Source organism: Gadus morhua, chromosome 3 (genome assembly GCF_902167405.1).
Source record: "Gadus morhua chromosome 3, gadMor3.0, whole genome shotgun sequence".
Lineage (NCBI taxonomy): Eukaryota > Metazoa > Chordata > Actinopteri > Gadiformes > Gadidae > Gadus > Gadus morhua.
Genome location: NC_044050.1, coordinates 13,528,702 through 13,541,201, shown reverse-complemented (window position 1 = coordinate 13,541,201; position 12,500 = coordinate 13,528,702). Strand labels below are relative to the sequence as shown.

Here is a 12,500-nt window from a genome sequence, read left to right as displayed (position 1 = left end):
AACAGATGGAAGAAGCAGTTGATACAGCATGATGCTACTTCCTCAGTACTGGACCTATTGGAGTCTGGCATCAGACAACATCCTTGTACACATAGAAACACACACACACTCTCTCTCTCTCTCTCTCTCTCTCTCTCTCTCTCTCTCTCTCTCTCTCTCTCTCTCTCTCTCTCTCTCTCTCTCTCTCTCTCTCTCTCTCTCTCTCTCTCTCTCTCTCACTCACACACACACACACACACACACACACACACACACACACACACACACACACACACACACACACACACACACACACACACAAGGAATGCTATTTAGGCAATTCTTTGTTTTTTTCCTTGATTATGCATTATGCATTAGGCATTGTGCCTTGAAGTGAATATTGTTATGAAAGCCTGGCAAACAGCCCTGCTCAATAGTTATCAGGTTACAACAAGTCATCCTCATTGCCCCTGCATCAATCAAATCCGTTCAACACAGTCGTAAGTGGCTTGCCGTCATTGTAGACTGAGGTAGCCTGGCTTCATGCCGTAGCAGAGAGTGCGCTCAGCTCTCTGCGTGGAGCTACGGTGGCTGTTGAAGTCCTTGTTTACCTTTTACTGAACGCGTCGACAGAGTTCACTCTGAGCCCTACATTTGAGCAAACAATTCCTGCTCGGCAATAATCATGAATAATTCACGTCTTTGTGGAGGAAAAGCCTTACGTTTGCAGGCCTGGATGTAGAAACAAAAGGCTAGCAGTAATCCCTGCCACATTTCCTCTAAATGGTGAAGTGAATTGTGATAATGACCCTTGCAAACAGTTTGCAAAACTCCCCCTGGCTAGTTTTTCTCGACTCGCTGCATTGTCTGCTTCTATTCTGTTGTTCTTTCCAAGTCATTGGTTGAAAGTTTGAGAAAATGTCATGATAAGTTTTGATGAAAAATAAGCCATTCTCATAATCTATCAAGTCAACGTATATTTAGACACACCATGAAATGAAAAAGATGGGCTTTCTTACCTTGTTCACATATTCATATATTCAACAAAGTATAGTGCTCTATATTGCATTTATTTTTCTTTCTCTACGGCTGAAAAGTAGGTCTCAGGATGTTAACTTGTCCAAGCTAACAGGCTTAACATGTACAGACTAACACCCTGCTGGCGGATGTGTTTTGCCACCCGAACCTGATGTTACCGATACCCTGTTCAAATATTTTAAAATGTAGTTCTTTTTAATGACACCAATGACTCCACATTGTACCAAACAAATGTTCTGGGATATTATCTGAGGCCCATTAACGACAACACGACCGGCCGGATGTATTCAACCCCGTTTCTAGGCTTGGCTCAGAAAGAACAGAAAAGGCTGGGGATTATTTTGTTCTTAACAAACTGTACTGAATATACACTTTGTAGTCCCCCCTACTTTACCCCATGAAGTTGTATTTTTTCTCCTGACTATTATCTTGTCAGTTCTGTTGTTTTGGTTCCATTTCTTCTGTTCTCCTCTGTTTCTCTCCTCTCCTTCTCATCTGTCTCCTTCCTATCTGATTCCATCACTAACAATTAGTGATCAAATGGGGTGAGGGGATGCCACTGATTTGGCCACCAGTCCCACAGTAGTCTTGGATGTGTGCCAGTGTAACTGTGGACGGAACATTTCCACTAATAAGTGCACTTCTGGCTCATTCTTCTGCTTTACGGATACTGCACTCAATGTGTTCTGCATGCTGTCTTTTATGCTGTGTTTCTAACACTTTTCTTTTCACTTTCCCTCCCCCTCCCCTCTCACTCTATCTCTCACTTCCTCCTTTTCTGTTCTCCTCCATATGACATGATTTGCATTTGGTTTGTTATTGCTTCATCCTGTCGTCCTGTCCGTCACGCCGGTACGTGTACCAACTGCACATATTGCTCTGCACCATACTGCCTTATCACCTTCCCTCGTCACGCCATCACGACCCCCACTCCTCTCCTTGAAACTCCTGTTCTCTCCCTGTTCTGACCTCCCGTGTCTATCCTCTCTTCTATTTCCTTTCCTTTTCTTTTATCACGTCGCCTTCATCTTGTTTCTCCTCTCTCTCTCCCCTCCTCCTGCCCTGAAAACATTTAAATGGTCACTCCAAAAACAATGAAACTGTCCTCCTCCTCCTCCTCCTCCTCCTCCTCCTTGTCATCACCTTCCTACCGCCTCTCCGTCCCCTGTCTTGCAGGATATTTGTGGTAGGCATAGGCTTCTTCAGCTTGTGTTTCCTAATGACCTCTCTTGGGGGACAGTTCTCCGCCAAGAGACTAGGAGATGCTCCCTTCACCATCCGCACAGAAGGTACTGACATTTACTCTTTTATGAGTGTGTGTCTAAGTATTTGTGTGTGTGTGTGTGTGTGTGTGTGTGTGTGTGTGTGTGTGTGTGTGTGTGTGTGTGTGTGTGTGTGTGTGTGTGTGTGTGTGTGTGTGTGTGTGTGTGTGTGTGTGTTTATATGTGTATGTGTGTGTGTGTGTGTGTGTGTAGGCCAGAGGGGGATAGTTTGGGGTTTTCTGATTGTGTCTGTGCGCGCAATGGGAGGGGGTTGGGGTTTATGTGTGTGTGTGTATACCTGTGTATGTGTGTGTGTGTTTGTGTTTGTGTGGCTGTGGGTGGGTGTGTTGCATGTTGCATGCATATGCATTAATGCTTTGATTGCTGTAATGTCACTGCTAATTGCTGTGCCATGAATTAACATGCACACGCGAGTGTTTCATTACCGTGTCCTGCCGTTTCGTTGTCAAAGTTACGCTTTTCTCTGTTACAACACAACAACACAAGTGCACCATTAGATATATTAGGACATAAAGCATGCTAATTAACAAGGTAAAGGAACAGAGAAAGATTATAAGATTACATCATAAGATCTTGACTGTTGGTTAATTGGTAGAAAGCTTACGGTCTGATCAATAGTCATGTTTCCATCTAAAAGGTGATGAGAATCTTTAGAAAGTTCGCAAAAAATAAATTCGAATTAGGTGCGTTTCCATCAAGTGGTTGGAGCGAAAAACTACACACATCCCAGGGCTTGTCGTATGCTTTTGATAATATCCTCTCTTAGGTCCTTTTCCATCTAAAATAGCTGTAATGTTTTTTTCTTCTTCGATGAGAGCAAGGAAAGGTTTCACCTCTTCAGATGTCCACACGTATCTATTATTCACATTGGCCCTCTGGATGTATTTAAAGGATACATTGTACATATTCATAATTCGAAATTCGTCGCAGCCTTCATACCACAGATACTCCAGGGTCTATAGCATATAGCCGCGTTTTCTGATTACAGTTTAATGCATTTTCCACAATGTACCAGCTCTCGTTTTGGAGGCTGAACAGACAATATGACTGGAATTACTTAGTAGGTGTCCATATATCAGGGATTAATGGACACGGTATAATTAAAGGATATGCAAACATAGACATCCTATATCAGATGTATATATGATATACATATGATATAGGATGTCTATTTTTTACAAACGCTTAAAAAAATACATAAATTGACGCTACAAGTTGATGTCTGCAGGGTTGCTATGGCCGGTCGTTATGCGGAAATCGGAAGGACATTGTCAGTCCTGTGTGTTCAATGTTCGCTACGTCACAGCTGTTTCGAAAAGTGTGTTTCCATCTCCCATTTTGCGCATTTAGGCCTACTCTCTTTCGCATTTCTCAAAAACTACCTCAAGCGAGCGGATAATCCTTTTTGCGAATTAGAGGATTTTTATGCAAATTTTGGTGTTTCCATCACCGTTTACTGATTCGATACTTCATGAATGGAGAATTATGTAAAATTAGGTAAAAACAGTATTCTGGGGAAGATTTTCAAAGTTATTGTACCAAAAAGGTTATTGCATAATGGCAGTGGCTACAGGAAGAAGGTAGAACAGGTTGTGAAAACTGAGAGGGAGCTTGTTCGAACCCGGCTCAAGTGTCAAGATGTCCCCGAGAAAAACAGAAGTTCCTCACTGCTCTTGAAGAGCTGGCTGCTTCCACGCATGGTTGACACCTCTCTCGGAGTATGAACGTTTGTCTGAATGTGTATGAATGGTTGAATGGGAGGCTCTAATGGTGAAGAGCCACTTTGAGTAGCCACAGGTTAGAAAAGTGCTTAATAAATGCAGTCCAATCACCAAACAACATCGTGTTAAACCACTTGTGGTGATACAACCTCACAAATAGGAAAATAAATTGTGCAAATCAATACTTCCTATCGGCAGTAGCATTTTAAATGTGTTCTACTGATGCTTCTGCTTCTGCCCAGACAGACAAGTCCCCCACATTCGTATATCTTATATTCATAAGAAGTCATTTATACTGCGATTAACACTGTGGCCCTGTTCAGGATTCTGAAACCAAACGTCATTAGCAGATGCCTCCTTCCAGACATCTCAGTAATTTCATATTTTGAAGGACGGATTTGTTCGATTACGGCTTCAATGATGAAGAATTGTGTGCGGAAAATGTGGTGAGAAAAAAGGGCAAAGGATTTCTTGACTCTGGACTGAACTGGCTGATGTGACCCAGCGAGTCCACATCCCATTCCTACAGAGACCAAACGATGTCACATGACCTAGCCAGGGGATGCGATGACCAATGGGGAGGCTGGAAATATGTTGCGTACCGAGCTCATGGTAGGGCTTCATGGAAGAGTGACATTGTGCCTAGTCTGCCTTCTGTTAATCATTAGTTATTACGATATTTTCTCAATGCAATGCTTGTCTTTCAGTGTGGTGTATCATCCCAGAGAGATTCCTATCCTACTGCCTCTCACATCAACACAATTCTATTTTGGAGTTTTGTTTTTCTTTCCTTCCCCAAAAACGTTTGACTTATTTATGTTTTGAACTAATAACTAAACAAACCAACAAGAGATTAATGTTTAATTGTAGGAGTTGATCTTGCAAGGTTAAAAGAACAAAACCACGAGAGGCAAAAGTTGAATTCAGCTGTCAAACTGATGCTGCTTCTCTGGGTTTATATTTGGCTTGGCTTTTGAGAAATGGGATGCTTTAAATCTTCACTGGGCTAGCTAGCTTTGTACACTCGCCCGCAAGCCTTGAGTTGTAACTTTCAACACTTTTATAAATGTGCGTTGCTCGGAAACCAGGAGAGAATTGGAACAGCGAAGGCGTGAATTGCTGAAACTGATGAGGAGCAGTGTGGGACAAGTAGTACCTGGGCCCAGAGGCTTGAGTCTGAAACTGCCCTAATGGGGGTGCTACTTGGCTCACCGGGATCATTCGTGTTCCATAGACACAAATACACAGACGCCTCATTGACTGCTTTGACCCGTTGATGCGTTGCGTCAACATCGTCGCCATGTTGAAGAGGCCATGTAAACAAATATAAGTAAACGGGGAGCTGTTTTTTTTTTTTCTGGATGAAAAGCACGATAACGTTTCTATTTCTCAAGTGATTGCAATGGCTTTTTATATTCATTCATTTATTCGGATTATACATACTGGATTTGAAAATGTATAATTAAATATTATTTAGATCGCAAACCCTTTAATAAAATACATAGATTTATTGCTGGTGTTCATATTATCAACATGTCATTTATTTAATATCTACCCTGATTGAAATGAAGACGGTTTTCCTTAGGTCCATGGCTTAAGACGATTCATTTGCGGTATAAACGTCTGTAAAAAAACATTTTGTATTGAAAAAGAAACTACGTTTTTTTGTGTAACAACCGTAAGAAGAACACTCACATAGTATTGGATATGTTGGCAAGAATCTGTGTGGTTTGGCCCTTTGGAGTACAATGTAAGAAGTGGAGAGAGTTTAATGGAGCATAGTAAATGCCGCCCGCAAGACTTGGAGAGCTTTCAGTAAGGCCATCATGGCTGTGGGGGGGCGGGCGGGGGGGGCATCACAGGATTAGCGTGTGTGTGAATTAATATTATCGTCGGTGTGTGTGTGTGCTTAGTTTTGTGCATGAGTGTGCAGGACATTAAAGCCGGTACGCGCACGTGTGTGTGTGTATGTGTGTGTGTGTGTGTGTGTGTGTGTGTGTGTGTGTGTGTGTTCACGTGTGTGCAGCAAATTAAAGTCAGTGCATCCATGTGTGTATGTGTTTGTGCGCAGTACATTAAAGTGTGTGTGTGTGTGTGTGTGTGTGTGTGTGTGTGTGTGTGTGTGTGTGTGTGTGTGTGTGTGTGTGTGTGTGTGTGTGTGTGTGTGTGTGTGTGTGTGTGTGTGTGTGTGCGCGCGCGTGTGCATGATTAGTTAACTACTCATGCATTTGAGTCCGGGCAGACATCTGGAGCAAGCTCATTAAAAGCTGCATAGTGTCCAACTATGTTCTCCCACTGGACTTAGTTTTGTTTATGTGTGTGTGTGTGTGTGTGTGTGTGTGTGTGTGTGTGTGTGTGTGTGTGTGTGTGTGTGTGTGTGTGTGTGTGTGTGTGTGTGTGTGTGTGTGTGTGTGTGTGTGTGTTTTCATCTTGTGTGTGTGTGTGTGTGTGTGTGTGTGTGTGTGTTTGTGTGTGTGTGTGTGTGTGTGTGTGTGTGTGTGTGTGTGTGTGTGTGTGTGTGTGTGTGTGTGTGTGTGTGTGTGTGTGTGTGTGTGTGTGTGTGTGTGTGTGTGAGAGTGTGTGTGTGAGAGTGTGTGTGTTGTTGTCTTTGGGTATGTGTGTTTGTTTGTGGGAGGGGGGCTATTGTCTTCTTGTTTGTGTGTTTGTGTGTACTGTGTACACATGTTTGTGTAGGCCTATACACCTGGGGACACCTCCCACTGCTTCCTTCATTGTGTGTGTATGTGTGTGTGTATGTGTGTGTGACCTGGACTTAATGTGTGTGTGTGTGTGTGTGTGTGTGTGTGTGTGTGTGTGTGTGTGTGTGTGTGTGTGTGTGTGTGTGTGTGTGTGTGTGTGTGTGTGTGTGTGTGTGTGTGTGTGTGTGTATGTGTGCATCTGTTTGTGTTGGTCTTCATGTTTGTGTGTGTAAGTGATGATCTGGCCAGCAACGGGCTGTTAAACAGGGTGAGAGCAGCAGTATGGGACACGATTGATACCAGGGAGGCACCACTCCATCTGCTCCCTGCAAATCTGCTCTGCAACACAATTGGCCCTTTCAGTAAGTCACTACGGTGCACCTACTCACACACAGCCACAGACACACAAACACGCATAGACACACACGCAAACACACGCCCACTTGCAAATAAAATACATGGTCACTTAAAACAACAGGAAACATTTAAGGAGTACATACACTTGTATAGCATTTGTGTATTTATGCACACACAAATTGCACATATCTTTTTGGCAGAACTTTTAATTAATATTTTGATTAATTCTAAAGTAGCTTGCTGGTGCTGCCGTGGCAACAAGAATAATGTCTGGCCGAGATCACAACAAGGCCAAGTCCTTCGCTTGGTGCTCACTTATTGCTAATTACATAATATTTTTACATCATTCCCTTTTTTTTCCTTTGCTTCCCCATGGGCTTATTGATGTAGTCTCAAACAGCTCATCTCTTGCTCTAGCAGCTGCCCTTAATAGCTTCCAATATATCTTGATTTGCCAGGATTACTCTTTAAAAATAATAGCGCAATATTCCTATTGCACAGGGCTGAACTCTATTTACCCCAGTTGGGGCATGGAACCAGTTCAACCAGCACACCATCACATCAGACAAATCATCATTCAAAGGACTATCTTGCACATACTGCTTTTATTTTGGCGTTGAGCCAGCTTGAAGATAATCTTGGGCCAGTGTATGCATCACATTATCCTGCCACTGCCTTTTTGTTTCCTGTAGGCAGTCGGTGTTTGCATGTCATTATAAAAATGTTCTACAGAAAGGTTGCTTGGCCTTTACACAGTGAATAGCTGGAGGCTGTTGATGTGTTCTCTCCATGTTGGTCACTCTCTCGGTGTGGAGAACAACAAAACGTGTTGTACAACATTTACAAGATGGGAGGCACAAACGTGTTCATAAGATGAGTTGGTTATCTGTAAAGGATGCAGTACTAGTCAGTATAAATGTATTATTTATGTATTTGATTTGACGTATAGATGTATTGTATCTTTACATCATTATTTCCATTTGGGGATTAGTCATATTAATCATAATCATAGAAATAAATATATATATACATAACGTATATATATGTGTGTACAGATAAATATATGGTTGAACCATTTTTAAAAATATATATATATAACAAGAGCTTGTTTCTTTGTCTTGGTATCCATGCTTTATTCATCATGTTCCTAATGTCAGATAGCATGTCTGTGGTGAGACACTAGTGTGGTGTTACTGTCGCTGAGCCCTGCACAACTGCTGGATAATGACGCCACAAGCTGTGTTGACAGCTCAATCAAACCATGTGCCAGTCTCGAGGCTACCGCAGCGGATTACCTCCATATATAAAAATATATATGTATCTATATATATATATATATCTCACCTTTCATATATATATATATAGCTCCTCATGCATCCCGGGGCTTGCGGGCCATTTGCATGCCTGTATCCACTCTCTCGCGGTCCCAAAAGAAGTGCCTCACACGTTGAGTCATTTCACAGCCAAACTGCACCACTAGCAGGCGAGTGCAGCACAGTGGGTGGAGTGCAGTGGGTGGTTACAGTGGGCCCGGGGTATTAGCTGATTTTCCTCCACCGCCAACCCCTGCTCTTCTCATGTGTGCGTGCCACCATTTCCTCTCATTCTGGAGGATTACCCGTGCTTCCTCTGGGAGGTCAGGAGAACTGGGGGGAGGTGGGAGGGTTCACTACAATTCCCCCCCTCCCACCCTCCACCCTCCACTCTGCTCCCCTGGCTCCTCAGGGAATCAAAATTGTGTAGAAAGCGAGAGGGAGATGAAGAGATGGACTGGGGGGGGGGGGGGGGGGGGGGGAGTGACGGGTGGCGGAGCCGGGGACACATGGAGAGGGGGCTGAGTGCAAGAGGTTGAAAGGCATTCAATAAAATAGTGAAAAGGAGAGAGAGGGTATGGGAAGTTGAGTGTGGGTGCACGTGTGTGTGTGTGTGTGTGTGTGTGTGTGTGTGTGTGTGTGTGTGTGTGTGTGTGTGTGTGTGTGTGTGTGTGTGTGTGTGTGTGTGTGTGTGTGTGTGTGTGTGTGTGTGTGTGTGCGTGTGCATGTGTGTGTGGATGCATGCACTTTTCACCCTCAATTTCAGCTCAGGCTAGAAAATTAGATTTTAAAGCTTACCGTAACGAGAAAAAAAAAAACGAAAATGGGCTACTGGCAGATTGGAGTAAAGGGAAAAATACAGGGCAGCCTAACTAGAGTGTTTTCCTGGACACCGACACCAATCAGACCCTTGATCAATGGTGTCCCGGTAGAAGCAGGTGCTGCATTGTTATGATGGAGAGCTCTCATGGTGGTTGCTTTATACTATCCCTATGATAACACGCTGCGCCCTTTGTTCTGAATCAGTCTCTCTCTCTACTCTCCCTGTTGGCTCCTATTTCCTGCCTGTATGTCTGCCTCAAGATTCAAGATACAAAGGCTCTCTCTCTTTATCTCTCTCTCTCTCTCTCTCTCTCTCTCTCTCTCTTTCTCTCTCTCTCTCTCTCTCTCTTTCTATCTCTTTCTATCTCTTTCTATTCGACATCCCTGAGGGGAGAAAGAATATCATTATATATTTCCGGGTCTCAATCCTATCGTTCCATAAGCCATTTCTTTATAGTCTTCAGCTATTGAATGTCTCCAGCTTGTGTCCCAGCATTCATCTCGGCCCAATGAATTAGTAGTTAAAGCACTTTTTCGGTTTACCTTTAAGTGTAATTGAAAATGGTCTAAGGACGTCAATACAGTAAACAGTAAGAGGATTCGGTTTAAGATTCAAGATTCCAGAGTTTTATTTGTCACATGCATACAATAAACAGTGAAATGTAAAAGTGACAGTGCCGTAGAAGCAGTGCAATATAAGACAAAAAGATAAAACATACAATGTGATTTAAAAGTAATAAATAGCAAAAAGCAACAATAAATATATCACACTAGTATGCTATAGCAGCATGTAAACAGTGTGATGAATGCAGAGGTGACTGTCTACAATATCCAATGTCTGTCAGGTTCCAGTAGTGTTCTTTTAGATTGTCAGTTTGTGTGTTTGAGTGACTCGAAGGGGGCACTGGTGGGGTTGGCATTGATGATCCTGATGGCCTGGGGGAAGAAGTTATTTACTTAATGAGAGCACGTCAGTAATAAAATCCATGACAACCCTCAAAGAATATTAATTGAGGATAATGGGTTATTGTTGTGTTATTTGTGGTTTTTGAAAACACCAAAATAACGGCTTCAATGGCAGGACTTCCAACAGAGTGAGTACTCACTTTGTCCAACCTCCGACTGCCTGAGGGAATGACAGACAGCCTGACAGTTGTAGCCTTGTACAGCCAGCAGACAGTCCTCCTCGGATTTCAGCACATATTCTTACATAAAGCCTTAAACATTTATATTTATAAAAGTATAGCCTTTATGTGTAATTTGAATGTCAATTTAATTTGATACGCACATTTTTGGACTTATATAAATGTGTTTTCTGGTCCTCCCCTTGATGCTTTTTGAGTCTTAATAGCTTGGAAAAGGCTGTCAGATCTAGGATGGTACGATCACAGTCGGCCGCTAAGCCTGCTTGAAAGGAAGCCTGAGGGCCCGTCCTGGGGGCCCTGAACCCCAGCCCCTCCACTCTACAGTGAATCTCCTCACTAAGATAATACACACACGCACCCATGCATGCATACACGCAGGCACGCAAAAACACACACACAAGCAAACACACACACATTTCTCCTCTCGAACACATACACACACACACACACACAAGAACACACACACACCCACACACACACAAACACAAACACATACACACACACACAAACACACACACACACACACACACAAGCGCACACACAAGCACATACAAGCACAGACAAACACACACAAACACAAACACATAAGTGCACGCACAAGCACATACACACACAGACACAAACACATTGGCAGTGCAGGAGTGTTTCAGCATGAGAATGGTATCCTAAGGAGAAAAAACTTGACTGGTGAACAGGTTTTTAAACTTGATATTCCATACCCCAGAGGTGGCTAAAATCCCACAGTGAATCCCTCTGAAGAGCAGATAAGTGTGTATGAGCCAGTTAGCTCCTTAGCCCCCCACCGTTGTTGTGGGGGTGTTGAACGTGGCATGGCAGGTGACGGCTATGTGTTAATACTTGGCAGCATTCAGCTGTGGCAGATGCCGTGCATCTGCCTGAGTTTTGATCATTTGTTCTACAAGGCTACCCAATGGGCTGTATTTCTGTTTAACTAAATGACCTTGATTTAATTGTGGTAAAATCCACTTGACATCTTGTCAAGTGAGTTTTTTTTAAAAGGTGCAGAACTGCATTCACAAATATTATATTCGCAACAAAGGAAAGTGTTTCATGGTGATAGTAAGTTAACTAACACTTGTGTGTTTCTTAATACCTAAAAGTCCTTTTATCGCACTTCAGCTCCGTGACTCTTCCTCCTAGTCGGAATGCCGCGTCATCTCCTTGCTGCCAGCTTCATGGCGTACTTAGCCCATTAGCGCCTTGGATACATATTAACGACCAAAAACTCCATCTCATTTCCGGGGACGCTGGAGCCATTGTCCTGACATAAGTGCTATTACCCGGGCTATAAATGGGACTTCTCCGAGACGCCGCATTATCCGATGGCTGCGCCCGGGGAAGGTGACAACACAAAGCGCAGCAATACGCCGGCTCAATTACCCATCAGGCATTAGCGCTGCGCTCCCAGCGGTGGCTGGCTAATCATTCCGCTCGGCTCTGTGTAAACGCCGGTCATCCTGTTTACCGCCCCCCCCCCCCCCCCCCCCCCCCCCCCCCCCCCCCCCCCCCTCCCCGACGATAGTGTCCCAAGTCAAGCCTGTTTACGCTTGTGTTCACACTCTCTCATGGGCTAGTGTGCATGCTAATGGTGTTCTTTGTGCTGATGGCAGAAAACCATGCTGCGCTGTGTCGTGTTCCTTATCTAGAGGGAACTGTAGTGAAACCACCCCGCCGTGTGTGTGTGCATTTGTGTGTCCGTGTGTTTGTTTGTGTGCTTTTGTGTCTGTGTCTGTGTGTGCATGTGTGTATGTGTGTATGTGTGTGTGTGTGTGTGTGTGTTTGTGTGTGTGTGTGTGTGTCTGTGTTTATGTGTGCGTGTGCGTGTGTGTGTTTGTGTGTGTGTGTGCGTGTGCACGTTTTTCTGTGCGTGTGCATGTGTGTGTTTGTGTATGCAAGTGTGCATGCGGGCTGGAGAGAGGCAAGAACAAGGCCTTATGAGCAAAGCTTCCCCGGTGGTGATGGTGCTCTCCTCAAGCTCAACATCTCTCCTCCCCGTCCTCCTCCTACAGCTCATCCACTCCCCCACAGATTAATACGTGAGCTGCCTGATGGCGGGGAAGGATTTATGCGGGCCATCTAGTTTTGCTATTTGTTTATTTATTAATTTATTTATTTAATGTGT

General features: G+C 43.8%; 1 protein-coding gene across 1 annotated transcript in view; it reads left to right on the top strand.

The window, feature by feature from the left end:
• The window catches only part of mgat5b (alpha-1,6-mannosylglycoprotein 6-beta-N-acetylglucosaminyltransferase B), a 140,825-nt gene that overhangs the window by 3,189 nt on the left and 125,136 nt on the right, over window positions 1-12,500 (top strand). The window contains exon 2 of the mRNA XM_030352683.1: window positions 2,194-2,306. Within this exon, the coding sequence (XP_030208543.1) occupies window positions 2,194-2,306 (113 nt within the window). The remainder of the gene's footprint in view (window positions 1-2,193; window positions 2,307-12,500) is intronic.